Raw genomic sequence first — 18,691 nt, 5'->3', positions numbered from 1 at the left:
AACCTCGGGCAGAGTCTGCAAGTCCTCTACCGACCCATGAATTGTTCTCTGATGCCATACGCATGCACATGTAACATGATGAGCGGGAATTGTAGCACGTTGGTTGGGAACTGTAGCACGCAACGCTTGTGCTTTCTCAACCTTCCCCTCACCTCCAAGAGACGTTTTAAGAATGAAAAGATCATTCTGTCCCTTCCGCACTTTGGCCAGTAACCTCCCTTCTCTGGAGATTGTGCAGACATCATTTTCAAAACAAACTTTGAACCCCTTACTTAACAAATAAGGCACAGATAGCAAACAGTGATGAACGTCCGGAACAACACAAAAATCTACCGTCTCCTGTAAAACAGAAAGATAGGTATTAGCAAATTTATCAATCTTTGATCTCTGTCCATTTGCGAACTTGATAGTTTGTCCTTTCGGAACTGCTGTGCAATTCCACATCCCGCCTGCAGGGGTCTCTGGAACCATGTTGCGGTTAGCTGCAGAGTCTATAACAAAGCTGACGGAATACTCCACTTGGCCGTCGTCAAACACTGCCATACTCGCAGAAACTTGATAAGACTCTTCTCCCTGCTGTTTACTACGGCCACCTGCACGCCTGCCTGGCTGGCCAGGCCTGTTGCCATGGAAACCCGCCTGATTCCCATGGGAAAAGTCCTTGGAAACATCCTGCCTCGGCTCTCTGCTCCAATGGGGGCTGGGACAGTGTTGGGGAGCTGTTGTAATGCTTCTACACGTCTGTGTGATGGACTGAGTCCTGGAGAGGCTGGACTGGCAGGCCCTGTTCCCGATGTCTTAGCCTCTAGGAGCGCTAGTGAGCAGATCGGGGGGGCGAAGAGTTCCAAAGGCAAGTTTAAAGAGCTTTCCCTTTGTGCTGAAGCAGAGAGGAACTTCAGGGGGGGCCAGACTGGTGGAAGGCACCGTTCCAGAAGGAGGAAGGCCAGGCCAGCTGGGAGGAGCCCCGGGCAGTGTTTTTCCACTGGAGTTCAACGTCGGCGTGGCAGTTGCCCCCACCGGACCAGAGAAGACAGCAGGGCTCCTTGGGAGTTATTGCGCAGCGGAAGCGTGCCGGACCCGCTGTAAGTGATTGATGCGGATCGTAAAGCTGTCTGAGCTACGGCTCCTTCGGTCTAGCCCAGAGATCGATTTCCCCAGAGTTTGTAGTCCACCTTTCCAAGCAAAGCTTCTGAAAGTTTCTAGCTTATATGATAAAAACATCACAATGCAATTCAGAATAATAAGTATCTCAGCACTAAAAGCAAGATAAATTAACCCCCCGAGATGCTGGGTATTGAACTTGGAACCTTGGGCTTGCAAGGCAGATGTTCTGCTACAGAGCTATGGCAGGGAGGAGCACCAACCTATTGCAAATATTAATATTGCACAATTTCAAGCAATTGGATGCATAAAAATGGACTCCTTTTGGAAATACCAATTGTCCAGACCCAGAAATATGATGCAAAGATTTACTAACTAAAACTTCTCCCAAACAGGTACAAAACCAAATCAATGGTACATCCACATGATTCCATGCTCAGCATCTTCTTTAGATATATAATATAATTCTAAACAGTCAAAAGTCTCTTTCCTTACAGCCTCCATCTGCCTGCATTCCAGCCTGAGGCTGTTTCTCCTCAAGAGGCATCATTAGCACATCCTTCTTTGACTTTGCCCAGGAATAAAAGACCAAGACAACTCCCTTCAAAATGGAGATTTGCAATTGAATACCTTGATCGTGTGATCTAAGGTTAAACACTCACATGTAAACTAGCAGAAAACGCTAACAGTTAATTATTATTATTTTTTAATATATTTTTATTAGTTTTCAAATTTTTACAAATCCGTCCAAATTACTTTGAGTTATTGAGTTAATTATTAGCCTGCTAAACACCCAGTGAGTTTTCGTATACCTCAGGGGAATTTTCCAATGTCAAACCTTTCAACAATGCACATGCTGGCATTCTCTTTATAGAGCTATCATTTTTATTAGATCTCCAAAAATATTCCCAAACATTTATCATCATATACACAATTTTCTTCTTCACTTCCTGCCCCCCATTTCCCGATGTTTGCTTTTGTACTTCTTTTTGCTAGGTGTTTTAAGCACATATAGAAACTCTGCATTTTAGTATGCAATTAAACTGTTATCCTTAACATGTCCTCTCTGGGGTCAGCCTTGCATCGTGAGGTCCTTCTCGGCAAACCCTTGGGGTGATTCCCTCCTGCTCTTTGCCCTCCACAGCCAGCCGCTGGTGGACGTCGCCCAGAAGCCAACTAGCACCCATCTAGACAAGTTCCTGTATCGCTTCCGCAGCACCAATCTCAACCAGATTGTCGAGGCAGCTCTGAGGTTGAAGCATGAAGACTCTGACCTGCAGATGGTGCTGGACCAGGCGGAAGACTGGCTCTCCAGGCTGAAATCCATGGCGGAGGAGGTGAGGGCCTTGCCCCGCATTCGTTCATTTTGTAAAGTTTGCACATCACTTGCTTCTATAAAAAGAACCCTCAAAGTGGTTTGCAAAAAAGATAAAACAAGAGGAATGGTCAACAATAATCGAAGGCTTTTGAAAAGTTAAAATAACTTTTGGATATTTGAAACCAGTTTTCTAAACATCTGGGCAGGGCCGGATTTAGGTTTGATGAGGCCCTAAGCTACTGAAGGTAATGGGGCCTTTTATATGTCCAGCTGTCCTTTGTCAACAACAAATTGTCGCTGTTTTTTTGTGTTGAATATATGCTATATAGTAATTTATGGACTCAATAGGTATCTAAAGCCATTTGCACATGTTGCCCTGCAACCAGTCCATGCAGAATGTAGTCGCCCTCTTTTCCGCCTGGCTTTTCTCATGAGTAGGGTTGCCATACATTATTCGATTTCCCCGGACATATCTGGAATACTGTGGTTGACAGCAGTGTCCGGGTGAAAATCGAGGAAATGTCTGGGAAATTCTGGGCGTATGGCAGCCCGTGTGAGTGCCATTTTTTTGCCATTTCCCCATAAAAATAGCTTAAAAATGCCTTTTTCGTGATCTTGCCCAAAAAGCTCAAGAGCTTTGCCCCCAAACCTCTCTTCCAGCCTCAGAACAGCCTGCCGGACGTGGTTATCTGGATGCTGCAGGGCGACCGGCGCGTGGCTTACGCCCGGGTGCCAGCCCACGAGGTGCTCTTTTCCCGGAGCGGGGCCAGTTGCTGCGGCAAAAACTGCGGGAAGCTCCAGACCATTTTCTTGAAGGTAGGCTCCGCTGGCGCCAAAATGTCTTTAAGGAAAAAGAAAAGAAAATCAATTCCTTTTGTGAAATGTTTAGGGCGCCGGATTGCAGAAACAACCTAGATGCAGTTTTGCAAAGAGAGAAAACTGTAAAATGGTTGGGATAAATACACTTGTTGTTGTTGTTTAGTCATGTCTGACTCTTCGTGACCCCCTGGACCAGAGCACGCCAGGCCCTCCTGTCTTCCACTGCCTCCCGCAGTTTGGTCAAACTCATGCTGGTAGCTTCGAGAACACTGTCCCACCATCTTGTCCTCCGTCGTCCCCTTCTCCTTGTGCCCTCCATCTTTCCCAGCATCAGGGTCTTTTCCAGGGAGTCTTCTCTTCTCATGAAGTGGCCAAAGTCTTGAAGCCTCAGCTTCAGGAACTGTCCTTCCACTGAGCACTCAGGGCTGATTTCCTTCAGAATGGAGAGGTTTGATCTTCTTGCAGTCCATGGGACTCTCAAGAGTCTCCTCCAGCACCAGAATTCAAAAGCATCTATTCTTTGGTGATCAGCCTTCTTTATGGTCCAGCTCTCACTTCCATACATCACTACTGGGAAAACCAGAGCTTTAACTATACAGACCTTTGTCAGCAAGGTGATGTCTCTGCTTTTTAAGATGCTGTCTAGGTTTGTCATTGCTTTTCTCCCAAGAAGCAGGCGTCTTTTAATTTCGTGACTGCTGTCACGTTCTGCAGTGATCATGGAGCCCAAGAAAGTAAAATCTCTCATTGCCTCCATTTCTTCCGCTTCTATTTGCCAGGAGGTGATGGGCCCAGTGGCCATGAGCTTCGTTTTTTTGATGCTGAGCTTCAGACCATATTTTGCACTCTCCTCTTTCACAACTGGTGCCCTAAAGAGTACCTATGTAGATATCAACCAGCAGGGAGTTCCCAAGTTTAGGCACCACCAAACAAAATGATTGGGTTCTTACAAAGGCAGAGTGGCTGTTCCTTGACACCCCCAAATAGGGATGGGATGAGACTTGTGGTGGGGGGCGGAGTGGGGCTTTTGGCAAGAGCTGTGATCCAGCCGTCGCCTGGAAGGCAGAGGAATGCTGGATTTTGACGGCTTCTTCTCGGTTTTGTCTCAGTGTCCTCAAGGAGAGGTGATGGGGCCCAGGATCCCGGCCCAGATCCGGGTGCAACTGTGGCTGGGGCTGGCTGTGGACGAGAAGGAATTCAACAAGTCAGCCGAGGGGAGGCTCTCGGTCTTCGCTGAAACGGTGAGCCAAATCCTCTGTGGGTTGAGCTAGGCTTGGACTGCGTGGAGTCATAGACTGGCAGAGCTGGAAGGGAATCACAAACCCTCCAAGCACCCCTATTTTCCAGGGACAGCCCTGGATTTACAGAAGCCATCCTGGTTTCTGATTTGATTCTGGAATGTCCTGCTTTTCCTTAGTACATCCCTATATTCATCAGAGAAATGTTGGAGGGTCTGGAGTCATGCGACCCCCGAGCCAAGGAGATAAGGAACTAGACAACCTTTACAAGACACCCGAAGGCAGCCCTTTGTGTGGCGAGTTCCTGCCCCCCCCCCAGTGGAAATAAAGACACATAAGGCCACAACTTTATTGGTTACAGGTGATGAGCGGTATTGGCTTGGGCATTGGTCCTAACCGACTATATCCGACTTCAGCCCGTCCACCTGACGTCCGGGAAGGGTTAACCACCAGTAGGGGAGTCCTGCTGATGCACATCAACTAGGAACTCCCCTGGGGTCACTGCTCGGGGGCGTGCCTTGGGCCCTCACCCCCATAGGCTTCGGACAGGGCCACGCCCCCCAGAATCCTTTACCGGACTACCCTTCAATATGTGGGGCAGGTGATGGCGCTTCCTCCCCTCTTCCATCTACAGAGCAATACCAATGCCTAACCGCCAATACCCAGAAAGTTGTGACGATTTGCTACGAGGTGGCCGAAAACCAAGTGGCTGGTGCCAATTTGCCAAGTGGAAAAATTCCTACCAGGCCCCTCAATGGCGACCAACCGAGGTCCATAGCAAGGTCAAGGAATGAAAACCTTATAGGGCGGGAGGGTGGGAAACAGGAACAGCTGGTGGGGGGCAAAAGTGGGAGATCCCCGGCCGCACCTGCCTTAAATAGGGCAGGCCACGCCCCCAGAGCCAGCCGATTGGCTGGCCAGGGGGTGACGTGGCTGGGGATTCCCCCAATCGCACGGGGGCTGGGCTGTGAAGCCCACAACTCCAACTCCTCTGCAGGGTGGAAATGGCTTTATAGTTTTATTATGTTTTTATATATATTGAAAGCTGACTGGGCAAGGTAATAATAATAATAATAATGATGATGATGATGATGATGATGATGATGATGATAAGGACTGGATGTCCCTATTTTCATTGGAGAAATGTTGGAGGGTCTGGAATCACAGCTGAGGAACCTCTGAGCGATAGCTGTCTGGCCTCTGCTTAAAAACTTCCAAGAAGGGGAGAGCCCACTACCTTCCCTTTCCACTGTTGAATACTTCTTGTTACCACTGGTATGAAGGGCATTTGTTTTTTTTTGTTTTTACCTTTAAAAACCCTTTGCACCCAAAACTCATTTTTATTTGCACCTAATTAAAATATCCTTCTGTTTGTGCATCCACGCGGCTTGTTTTCAAAGGAGTTCTTTAGTCCCCTCTCCGCTTGTAGCCCTTCAGCTGAAATGGAGAATTACACTTTTAGTCCTCAGGATAACAAGGGTGTCTTTGTAGCCCTCGATAAGGGCAAGTCCATGTTTCCTTGACTTCTACCGTCAGACAGGCAGATGCATAAAATATATGGAATCACCCGGAGGTGTTTTGGGGAAGATTGTTGCAGACACTTACCTGCATGTAAGTCACAGGGAACTGAATGGGATGGCCCTAAACGGCCTCGGCTCAGTATACCTGAAGGAGCGTCTCTACCCCAATCGTTCAGCCCAGACACTGAGATCCAGCGCTGAGGGCCTTCTGGCGGTTCCCTCATTGCGAGAAGCAAAGCTACAGGGAACCAGGCAGAGGGCCTTCTCGGTAGTGGCATCCGTCCCATCAGATGTGAAAGAGATAAACAACTACCTGACATTTAGAAGACATCTGAAGGCAGCCCTGTTCAGGGAAGTTTTTAATGTGTGACATCTTAGTGTATTTTTAATCTTTGTTGGAAGCAGCCCAGAGTGTCTGGGGAAGCCCAGCCAGATGGGCGGGGTACAAATAAATTATTATTATTATTATTATTATTATTATTATTATTATTATTATTATTATTATTATTATCCTTTCAAGAGTTTTTGAACAGTGAAACATACAAAAGCAAAGCTTTTTGGCCAGTGAAGTAAATGCATCCCTCTCCTATGATACACAGCATCTAAGGGCAACTCAATGACACAAAGGCACATTTTCTATCAGCTTAGACATTTTCCTCTTGCAATAATCACAGGGTTTCCTGTGTGTGTGTAGGGGTGTGTGTGTCAGGGTCTGTCCTCGTTGGGGATTGCCTCACCCTTTTCCTTGCTTCTTCTGCATTAAAACATTCCCCCTTCCTCCTTTCTCTTTCCCATCTCAGTATGAAAACCAGACCAAGCTGGCCTTGGTTGGGAACTGGGGTACCACCGGCTTGACGTACCCCAAGTACTCGGATGTCACCGGGAAGATTAAGCTGCCAAAGGACAGCTTCAGACCCTCCACTGGCTGGGCCTGGGCTGGAGACTGGTTCGTCAGCCCTGAGAAGACGTGAGTACAAAGAATTCATAGATTCATAGAATCATAGAGTTGGAAGAGACCACAAGGGCCATCGAGTCCAACCCCCTGCCAAGCAGGAAACACCATCAGAGCACTCCTGACATATGGTTGTCAAGCCTCTGCTTAAAGACCTCCAAAGAAGGAGACTCCACCACACTCCTTGGCAGCAAATTCCACTGTCAAACAGCTCTTACTGTCAGGAAGTTCTTCCTAATGTTTAGGTGGAATCTTCTTTCTTGTAGTTTGGATCCATTGCTCCGTGTCCGCTTCTCTGGAGCAGCAGAAAACAACCTTTCTCCCTCCTCTATGTCACATCCTTTTCTATATTTGAACATGGCTATCATATCACCCCTTAACCGCCTCTTCTCCAGGCTAAACATGCCCAGCTCCCTTAGCCGTTCCTCATAAGGCATCGTTTCCAGGCCTTTGACCATTTTGGTTGCCCTCCTCTGGACACGTTCCAGTTTGTCAGTGTCCTTCTGGAACTGTGGTGCCCAGAACTGGACACAGTACTCCAGGTGAGGTCTGACCAGAGCAGAATACAGTGGCACTATTACTTCCAATTGGGGTTGTCGAGTTGGAAGGGACCCCCAAGGCTCATCTAGTCCACCCCCTCCACAATGCAGGAATCTCAGCTAAAGCATCCCTGGCAGATGGCCATCCAGATGGCTTAAAAACCTCCAAGGAAGGCGAGGCCACTTGCAAGGGAGACTGAATGAATTTTATTATTTCGGTTACAGACCAGTTCCAGCCCACATACAATATCAAGGAAGTCATAAAACACGATAGGGATACATTTGAATTTGCAATTAGGTATAACAGGGACAATACAGATATAGCAGCAGTTAAATATATATATAAATTAAAACTTAGTCACTAACGTATAAACTAAAATTATCATTTAAAACCTTAATCGTTATGATAGCACAGTTTGTTCCCTAAGTTTTATGGCAAATGCACAGAATTTGGCTACCCTTAAAGTGATCTCAGGATCCTTGTCCTCTACCAGGGATTTTAGACATTGAAGTTCGGATTCATCTGGAGATTTTTGCATAGCAGGGGTAATAAATAGCGAGTGTATATCCCCGTAGAAACGGCAGCGTAACAAGGCATGAGAGACAGTTTCTACCTCCATCCAGCTGCAGGGGCAGACTCGTTCCGCGTATGGTTTACCCTCAAATCTGCCCTAGCAAGGGAGACTGTTCCGTTGTCGAAGAGCTCTTAAAGTTCTTCTTGATGTTGAGTCGGAATCTCTTTTCTTGTTGTTTGAAGCCATGGGTTCGAGTCCTACGCTCCGGAGCAGGAGAAAACAAGCTTGTTCCCTCTTCTGTTCAATGGCCCTTGAGATACGATAGTTTGAGAATTATCAGCTGTTCGGCCCTCTGCTGCTCTTGCTTAGCGCCAGTGGAATTTTCCAATGGTACCCCGCTAGCAGTACACATATGGAGCTATTTTTGGTGTCAATGCACAGCGAAACAATGATACTTACTACTCCCCGTCGTCTCTCCATCCCACCCAACACAGGCTGCTGTATGATGTGGATGCTGGGCACATGAGCTTCGTGGAGGAAGTCTTCGAGAATCAAGTGCGCCTTCCGGGCGGTCAGTGGATCCACATGGCGGAGGCCTACACCGACGTGGTGAGAAACCCCCTCTTGGGATGCTTCCGTAGAAACTGGCTCCGTTGTGTGGGAATGTTCAGGGATGCAGGAGAGGATATATGGTTTTGATTATAGCCTTTCCAACTTGTGTTAACAACGTCACAATTTAGAAGAGTAACATTCCCCCTTTTAAACTTGCAGCGGATGCATTTGCTCAGGCTCGTTAAAGCCTCCCTAATAACTGTTCTGGTATTTCCCCCTTATTCCCTCAAAAAAGATAAGACACGACACAGTCTTCTATATAGGATAAAAAGCTTTACTCACACATCATTCTGTTCACAATAGGATCCCAGAAGGCAGACTTATCTTAGAAAAGTAACATATACCTAGAAATTATCTCATAAGAAGACAGTCCCTTTGTCCTCTCTTGGACAGCATCTATGGCTAAGCAGATGTTGCTTCTTCGATGCATGTAGTCAAAAGGAGAGAGATGGCTGCCCTGCCCTATGCTTTTGTCGTTACCTGCACAGGTGAGGCCATGCCCACCTCTAGTCACATGCAGAGGAAGTCTGTCCCAGGAAGTTTACCTGCTGGCTGGACAAACATTCCTCCCCATGTGTAAACATGTTCACTCTAGGAAAGTTGTACTTGACTGCTCTTGTGTTTCACATCCCACACGTTGGTTTAGGGGAGCTTTCCACAACCCCCACCCTTTGGAAAAGGACTGGGTTTCACGGGCTCCCTCTCTTCTTTTCCAGAACGGGGAGAAAGTCCTGTCTAAGGATGAGATCGAGTGTCCAATGGGATGGAAATGGGAAGACGTGGAATGGGACACGGATCTCAACAGGGCAGTCGATGAGAGAGGTATTCTGGAGGAGGGGGATCCCTGTTGCATTTAAATCTCCTTTACTCTGTCTTTCGTGGCAATCATCCCTTGGTGGGCAGAACCTTCTCTTGGAGATTCAATCTTCCTGGGGTTTCATTACCATCAAGTCAGCAGACTCATCTGGTGGGCTTTGGGCGGTGCAGATGTTCCAAGCGCAGCTCCACACACTAAACCTTTTGAAATCTGACCCGTCGGATCCCCTTTTCCAAGATACTGCCCCCGTGTTTTCACCCCATGGAGATTGCCAAGTGTGAAGCGGTCCCGCTTGCCCGCTTAAGAGGTCAGGTGTTCCTTCTGGCCACTTCCATGCCCCCCTTCAGGTCCTTTTTAAAAATAAATAAATAAATGTTTTCATGTTTTATTTAAGCATATTTACAAACAAACAAACAAACAAACAAGGTACACACACTTAACTCCGAAAACCGAAGAGAGTAAAGGGAAAGGGTAAGAAAGAAAAAAGGATGACGTACAACACCCATTTGACTCCCGTCCACCAGCACTCTTGATCTTTGGATTTGATATCCCGCCTTTCACTCCCTTTTAAGGAGTCTCAAAGCGGTTAATATTCTCCTTTCCCTTCCTCCCTCACAAAAAACACTCTGTGAGGTGAGTGGGGCTGAGAGACTTCAGAGAAGTGTGACTGGCCCAAGGTCACCCAGCAGCTGCATGTGGAGGAGCGGAGACGCGAACCCGGTTCCCCAGATTACGAGACTACTGCTCTTAACCACTATACCACACTGGCTCTCCTTGAAGTCATTTAAGTTCTTATTTACACTGCATATCATTTATTGCTGTAATTACTTCTTTTATAGTACTATAATGGTATAACATCAAGTCACCTTACAAGCTTAGTCTAAACATATCAGCATGTTATCTTTACAGCGCTGTTTGTTCATATATTCTTCGAACCATAACCATTGCGCCCTAAATTTCTGGTGTGTTTGATATCTTATTATTGCAGTGAATTTTGCCAATTCTATAAACTCTGTTAGTTTAATTAACCAATCCTCTTTTGTAGGTATGTGATTTCCTTTTCAGTTCTTTGCAAGGAGTATTCTGGCTGCTGTGATTGCAAATAGGAATAGTTTTCTCCTATCTTGTGCTAGCTCCTTTCCAACTCTGCTCAGCAAGAATTGTCTTGGGTTTCCCCCCTATAGATATTCTGCACATCTTTTTTAATTCTTCAGGCATGCAGCTCCATATTTTTTTTGGTCTTTTTTGCATCCCTTATCTGTCTTGTCTCCAAGGGTGGGAATACGGCTTGACCATCCCACCAGACCACAGGCCGAAGTCTTGGGTGCCGACAGAGAAAATGTACCACACGAACCGGCGCAGGCGATGGGTGAGGCTTCGCAGAAGGGACTTGGCGCAGAGGGAAGCTGTGAAGAAGGTACACCTTTTTTTGGGGGGGTGAGGTTGTGGGTGCAAGAAAAGGGAGAGCATGCCAAGCCAAGCGAACTGCCTCGCCAGAGTGGTGCATGCTCTGGTTATCTCCCGCTTGGACTACTGCAATGCATTCTACGTGGGGCTACCTTTGAAGGCGACCCAGAAACTACAACTAATCCAGCATGTGGCAGCCAGACTTGGGGACTGGGAGCGGCTGCCGAGACCACATAACACGGTCTTGAAAGACCTACATTGGCTCCCAGTACATTTCCGAGCACAATTCAAAGTGCTGGTGTTGACCTTGAAAGCCCTAAACAGCCTTGGCCCAGTATACCTGAAGGAGCATCTCCACCCCCATTGTTCTGCCCGGATGCTGAGGTCCAGGTCCGAGGGCCTTCTGGCGGTTCCCTCACTGCAAAGAAATGAGGTTACAGGGAACCAGGCAGAGGGCTTTCTTGGTGGTGGCACCCGCCCTGTGGAACACCCTCCCATCAGATGACAAAGAGATAAACAACTACCTGACATTTAAAAGACATCTGAAGGCAGCCCTGCTCAGGGAAGTTTTTAATATGTGACATTTCAGTGTATCTTTTATCTTTGTTGGAAGCTGCCCAGAGTGGCTGGGGAAACCCAGCCAGATGGGTGGGGTACAAATAAATTATTATTATTATTATTATTATTATTATTATTATTATAGAATCATAGAATGGTAGAGTCGGAAGGGACCCCAAAGGCCATTTAGGCCAATCCCTTGCGATGCAGGAATCTTGCTGGACAATGTCAGCACTGACAGACAGCAAGCAATTGCTCTCCAGGATTTCAGACAGGACACTCCCTTTCTTTTCTTTTCTTTTCTTTTCGGTAAATTTATTTTTTTTGGTTTTCCAAATTAAAATTTTCCAATAACATATCAACATACAATATACTGTATTTTTCACTCTATAGGATGCACTTTTCCCCCTCCAAAAATGAAGGGGAAATGTGTGTGCGTCCTATGGAGCGAATGCAGGCTTTCGCTGAAGCCTGGAGAGCGAGAGGCGTTGGTGCGCACCGACCCCTCTCACTCTCCAGGCTTCAGGAAGCTCTGCGCAAGCCTTCTGAGCGCAGCAGGAGTTTCCCGCCGGGCTCCGAAGGCTTGCGGATAGCAGCCTGTTTTGGGGGCTGGGGGCTGTGGTTGGGGGAGGCTCGGGCTTCCCCTGTCCCCAGCCCCTCAAGCTCCGGGAGCATCGGCGAGGTTGCGCGCAATCTTGCCACCGATCCTAGCCCTGTTCTGGGGGCTGGGGAAAAAAATAATTCCCCCCCTTTATTCCCCCCCTAAAAACTAGGCGCGCCCTATGGTCCGGTGTGCCTTATGGAGCGAAAAATATGGTAAAAGAATCTCTGGACTTCCTTCCTCCCCTTTGTGGATCCTATTGTTAATCATTTCCTCCTGCATCTTTTATAATCAAGATTATTATTATTATTATTATTATTATTATTAAGAAGACATCTGAAGGCAGCCCTGTTTAGGGAAGCTTTTAATGTTTAACAGACCACTGTATTTTAATACTTTGTTGGAAGCCATCCAGAGTGGCTGGGGAATCCCAGCCAGATGGGCAGGGTATAAATAATAAATTATAATTATTATTACATCTCCATTGTGTCCTATGTTCACCATTAAATTACAAGTGACATTCCAATCCCACTAACGATTTTAACTGTTTACAATTTTTTTTTAAGATAGATTATAAATTTCCCCATTCCTGATTAAAAATTTGGTCTTCCTGATTCTTCTGGTCATATCTGCTTATTTTGGCATAATCCATCAACTTTCTCTGCCATTCTTGTCTGGCGGGGACCTTATCGTCTTTCCATCTCTGGGCTAATAGCAATCGCGCAGCCGTGGTCGCCTACATAAATAGACTTTTCTGCTCCCTTGGGATTTTGGCACCTAAAATTCCTAAAAGGAAGGCTTCGGGGGTTTTTAAAAGAAAAATATTACCATATTTTTTGCACCATAGGGCGCACCGGACCATAGGGCGCACCCAGTTTTTAGGGGGGGGGGAATCAAGAAACCCCCCCAGCCCCAAAGAGCAGCATACAGGCTGTGCACAACCTCTCCCTGCCGGAGAGGCACAAGCCAAGGCAGCAAGCAGGATGGATCCCACTCGCTATTTTGGCTTCCCCTTTAGCCCCGTGCAGCCTCTCCTTGCCAGAAGATGCTGCGCAGGGCTTTTCTGGCTTTACTGGGAGGTGGGGGGATTCCCTCACCTCTCCCAAAAGCCCGCAGAACCACACAACCCCTTTAAAGAGATTGCGGCTTCTCCTGGCTTTTCTGGGAGGTGGGAGAAGGGACTGATGCGGCCAGTCAGTCCCTTCTCCCTCCTGTGGAAAAGCCCGCAAGAGCGCACGGAGCTTCTTTGCGGCTCTTGGGGGCTTTTCCCGCCTGCCTCCCCCCTGCATTCGCTCCATAGGATGCACACACATTTTCCCTTGCTTTTTAGGAGGGAAAAAGTGCGTCCTATGGTGCGAAAAATACGGTATTTTAAACATTTTTTTTCAGTTCATTATATATCAGACAGGGGACATTCCCAGCCCTTCTTGGAGATGTCACTGGGATTCGAACCCAGGACTCTGTATGCAGAGCAGATACTCAAAGCCACTGAGCCCGGGCACTTTTTGCTGCAGCATCCAACCTTGGGTCTCCTGCTGTTGTTGAATTACAAGCAGGGCTGCCATATATGCGGGTTTTCCCGGACATGTCCAGTGCAGCAAAATGTCTGGGGTAACTCAGTATTATGGCAAGCAGGGCGGGTCCCCCCCCTTGATTTTCACTTTGGGAAATATGGCAACCCCTACTGACAACTCCCGACATCCCTAGCTAGCAGGACCAGCGGTCAGGGATGATGGGAGTTGTAGTCCAACGACATTTGGGGACCCAGAGGCGAGAAGGACTCTCTAGCACTGCCTAGCTAGGGATGTCTCCTAGGAGAAATAAAAATATATATGACTCCTAGGAGAAATAAAAATATATATTAAAAAATTGGCCAGTAGCACCTTAGAGACCAACTCAGTTTGTTCTGGGTCTAAGCTTTCGTGTGCATGCACACTTCTTCAGATATACGGAAACAGAAGTCACCAGACTCTTAGATATAGTGGGAGGGTGAGGTGGGGTTTTTATCAGGAGGGTAGTAGGAGATGGGTGATTGACTCAATGGGTATTCTTAATGGAGAAATCTGAGGGCTCCCTTGGATAAAAACCAAGGACACCAGCCAGGAATACCAGAGCAAAACAGCAGCTTGGTCTTGATGGAAGACTGTCGCAACAGGACTCCCACCTGCCACCAGGTGAAACAGGATGGAAGCCCGGAACAAAAGAGCCCCCAAACTTTTATTAGCTGCTAATCCCCATGTTACACCCCCCCCCCAAACTACATCACGGTTACATCATGCAAGGGGAGGTCTGGTGGCAGTAATCTGAGCATCCTGGACCCTGCCCCATGGTTCCCCTTGCCCTCCACCAAGCACCCATCAAGTGTAATAAAAGAGATATTCACATTTCCCTGTTTCCCAGCCAAGTTCATCACACCCTTTTGTCTTCACCTGGGTTTGTTCTTTCTGGAATGGCTACTGGTCTGGCACTCAGGTATCAGGATGCCAGGAATTATCATTCAGGCAGAGGGCCTGCTGAGTAGCTGAGCTCACATGTCTATATGAATTTCTGAAGTTTTCCCAGTGAGCCAGTACATAGGTACATTGATCAGCGAATTCTTACATTTGGTATCGTGCAGCAGAGGCCCTTTGAATACCTAGGAAGAAACTGTGATGAAGTGTTTTGTGGGGACAAGTCACAAAAGTGATTGTGCTGATTTTGGTAGTGGGCTGCATGTGCATGATATCTGCTGGAGGGGCAACCCCCCCCAACCTATACATTAATTCCTGCAACAGTGTGGTAAACCTGTTGATGACTGTTAACACTGCAATTAGTCCTACAGGAAAAGCAAGGGACTTTTCCTAGGAGGTGAGGATTGGAGTTAGTTGGACTTCCTTGAGCTCTTCTCTAGGGGTCTCCCTTGCACAGCAAATCCACCAGTGTAGAGGGAAATCCCCAGAAGTTTTATTTGCTGCTTTTAAACCTTTAAATCGAAAGAGACCCATGATGATGGTGGGGAAGAGGGGCTAGGAAGATGCTGCAAGGGGGACCCAGCCCTGTGGGATGCATTTTCCTGGTCCAGAGTACCTGTTTTTTTTTAAATCTGAATGGCCCTCATTCCATGAAATACTCACAAAGGGCTTATCCGCAGTCACTTTTCCTCTGCCCTTTCCAGGCACACTAAGCACCCGAAAGCTGTGTCTCTGCGCTCTCTTGTTTTTAAGCTAGGGAGCTTTCCTCGCAAAAACTCACTCTTTAAAGTGGAATCGGAGCAAATGGCCACGGAATACCCCATTGGTTGCTCTTCAGATTGACAGAGCGGGTTTTTGCAGGGAGATCCCCAGGGCAAAAAGGAAAAACGGGGCGCTCGAGTACGCAGCTTTGAAACACAGAACTGCACCTGGACAAAAAGTCTCAGGGTGGGGTGCCAACTGGAATACAATGTGGGGGGGGGGAGGAGGTAAGCTCCGCCCCACGTAATTGATCACAAGATGCAAAACACACACTATTTGAATGGCAAAAAAATTTGGGAGGCACCAGTCCCCTAAAATGTTTTATGGTGGGGGAACGAAGGGACCTGGGACCCAAGGCATTCCACTCTCCCACCACCAATGGCAGGGTTTGTCTCTCCTATGTCAGTTGGCTGAAGAATGGGCTGACTCTGAGGACGTGCAGAGATGTGCCGCTGTGGGTTATGAACGTACATCCTGCACGGATCACATTCACAACCTGAGAGTCCACTGTATATCATTTCCCAGTGAGCTTTAACCTCACTACAAGACCACCACATATGATAATAATAATAATAAAAATTTATTTATATCCCGCCCTCCCCAGCCGAAGCCAGGCTTAGGGCAGCTAACAATAAAATAATACAACATTCTAAAATCATTTCATTATAAAATTAATTCAAATCAAATTGATGGCAACCACTGGGCTAGAGTTCTGTGAGGACTGCCGAAGGAGAGGGTCAGGCTGTGCCTTGGCCAAAGGCCTGGTGGAACAGCTCTGTCTTGCAGGCCCTGTGGAAAGATGTCAAGTCCCGCAGGGCCCTAGTCGCTTGTGACAGAGCGTTCCACCAGATCGGGGCCACGGCCGATAAAGCCTTGGCTCTGGTTGATGCCAGCCTAACCTCTCTGTAGCCTGGGACCTCCAAGATGTTTTTATTTGAAGATTGTAAGGTCCTCCGTGGGACATACCAGGAGAGGCGGTCCCGTTGGCACGAGGGTCCTAGGCCGCATAGGGCTTTAAAGGTTAAAACCAGCACCTTAAATCAGATCCTGTACTCCACCGGGAGCCAGTGCAGCTGGTATAGCACCGGGTGAATGTGATCTCACAGAGAGGAACCCGTAAGGAGTCTCGCCGCGGCATTCTGCACCCGCTGGAGTTTCTGGGTCAGTCTCAAGGGCAGCCCCCTGTAGAGCGAGTTACAATAATCCAGTCTGGAGGTGACCGTTGCGTGGATCACAGTGGCTAGGTCAGGACGAGAGAGGTAAGGAGCCAACACTTAGCTTAGAACCTTCTTTCCCCTCTTTCCCGCAGTATAAACAGGAGGAGCTGGAAGGCGAAGGCTGGGAATACGCCTCGCTCTTTGGCTGGAAGTTCCACCTGAAGTACTGCAAGACTGACTCCTTCCGCCGCCGGCGCTGGAGACGTCGGATGGAGCCCCTCGAGCAAACGGGCGCCGCGGCCGTCTTTGCCCTGGAAGGGGCCCTGGTAGGTTCCCCATATTCTTCCTTTTAGGGTGGGGGGCTCTGCGCTGCCTGTTCAGCTGTGAGTCGGCAGAATGGGGTCCGTGAGGAGCAGGGCTTGCACCACACCACCTCCTGCCACTGCGCCCTGACCCCAACCCCAGCGGTGCACAACCCCCCACTCCTGCCTCCAAAGTCAAGACCCTTGAGGGAATACCGTATTTTTCGCTCTATAAGACGCACTTTCCCCCTCCTAAAAAGTAAGGGGAAATGTGTGTGCATCTTATGGAGTGAATGCAGGCAGGAGGCTCTGCTCAGCGCTCCCTTTAAAGAGCTGCGTGGAGCATGAATCATAGAATCATAGAGTTGGAAGAGACCCCAAGGGCCATCGAGTCCAACCCCCTGCCAAGCTGGAAACACCACCAGAGCACTCCTGACATATGGTTGTCAAGCCTCTGCTTAAAGACCTCCAAAGAAGGAGACTCCATCACACTCCTTGGCAGCAAATTCCACTGTCGAACAGCTCTTACTGTCAGGAAGTTCTTCCTAATGTTTAGGTGGAATCTTCTTTCTTGTAGTTTGGATCCATTGCTCCGTGTCCGCCTCTCTGGAGCAGCAGAAAACAACCTCTCTCCCTCCTCTATGTGACATCCTTTTATATATTTGAACATGGCTATCATATCACCCCTTAACCTCCTCTTCTCCAGGCTAAACATGCCCAGCGTGTGTGTGGCTCTTGGGGGCTTTTCCCCAAGGAGGGAAAAGGCCAGCCCTATAAGACAGGACAGCAAGCGGGATCACTGCGTAGTGATCCCTCTTGCTGTCCTGGCTTTGCCACGCACAGCCTCTCCCGGGCAGCGGGAGCCTTCATCCCACTGCCCTGAAGAGGCTTCGCGCGGCTATCCTGGAAGCCAGATCCCTCTTGCTGTTCTGGTTTCTGGGATTCAGAATATTTTTTTTCTTGTTTTCCTCCTCCAAAAACTAGGTGCGTCTTATGGTCTGGTGTGTCTTATAGGGTGAAAAATACGGTATGCGCTTGCAGGCCAGGAAGATGTTTTAGGCCTGTGAGGCTGTGGCTGTGCTCAGCCGCCTTCAAATGGGGGCTGACAATTGGCGCAACATTTGATGCTCTCTTTCTACTGGTCCACAATAGAAAGTGTCCTTTCATACTGCATCACGGTGTGGTACGCTGGTTTGACACCATCTGATAGGAAGTGCCTACAGAGGGTGGTGAATACAGCACAAGATATTATGGGCTGTCCCGTGAATCTGCTGGATGAAATAGCGGAAGAACGTAGAGAGCCAGTGTGGTGTACTGGTTAAGAGCAGGGTACTCGTAATCTGGGGAACCGGGTTCGCTTCCCCGCTCCTCCACCTGCAGCTGCTGGGTAACCTTGGGCCAGTCACACTTCTCTGAAGTCTCTCAGCCCCACTCACCTCACAGAGTGTTTGTTGTGGGGGAGGAAGGGAAAGGAGATTGTTAGCCGCTTTGAGACTCCTTAAAGGGAGTGAAAGGCTGGATATCAAATCCAAACTCCTCCTCTTCTTCTTCTGCCTCAGGAAAGTGAGGAAAATCCTCAGGGATGATTCACACCCTGGCTGGCACTTTCTTGATCTCCTGCCCTGAAAGTGAAAGGGCCAATGTCCTAATGCTGTTATTCAGATCTACGCTGTGCCCCCATTTGGAACAGGGTGTGCTGTGTTCTGGTCACCTTGCCTCCAAAAGGATCTTGTTGAGTTGGAAAAGCCTCACAAGCAGAAAGCCAAAATAAGAGGGACGTCCCATTCCATCATGAAAATTTTAGCCATGCTGGGCAGCTACCAACATATAGAAAAAACATCATAAAACATTAACTTCCCTCTACAGGATTGCCTTCAGACGGCTCAGGGGTGGGATAACTCCATACCCTTCAACATATATCCAGCAAAAATAGGGACATCCTAAGGAAAAGTGGGACATTTCAGGATCAGATCTGGAGGGAGTGATGCTTCTGAATGGTGGTTGCTAGAAACTGCAGGAAGGG

General features: G+C 48.0%; 1 protein-coding gene across 8 annotated transcripts in view; it reads left to right on the top strand.

The window, feature by feature from the left end:
- Window positions 1–18,691, top strand: part of DYSF (dysferlin) — a 188,901-nt gene that overhangs the window by 68,041 nt on the left and 102,169 nt on the right. For all 8 annotated transcript variants that reach the window (XM_081924740.1, XM_081924737.1, XM_081924735.1 and 5 more), the window contains 8 exons: window positions 2,246–2,438; window positions 3,080–3,235; window positions 4,348–4,479; window positions 6,797–6,963; window positions 8,497–8,611; window positions 9,331–9,436; window positions 10,706–10,848; window positions 16,519–16,692. In XM_081924740.1, the coding sequence (XP_081780866.1) occupies window positions 2,246–2,438; window positions 3,080–3,235; window positions 4,348–4,479; window positions 6,797–6,963; window positions 8,497–8,611; window positions 9,331–9,436; window positions 10,706–10,848; window positions 16,519–16,692 (1,186 nt within the window). The remainder of the gene's footprint in view (window positions 1–2,245; window positions 2,439–3,079; window positions 3,236–4,347; window positions 4,480–6,796; window positions 6,964–8,496; window positions 8,612–9,330; window positions 9,437–10,705; window positions 10,849–16,518; window positions 16,693–18,691) is intronic.

Source organism: Podarcis melisellensis, assembly GCF_964234715.1.
Source record: "Podarcis melisellensis genome assembly, chromosome: 9".
Classification (NCBI taxonomy): domain Eukaryota; kingdom Metazoa; phylum Chordata; class Lepidosauria; order Squamata; family Lacertidae; genus Podarcis; species Podarcis melisellensis.
This window is presented reverse-complemented; position numbering and strand designations above follow the sequence as displayed.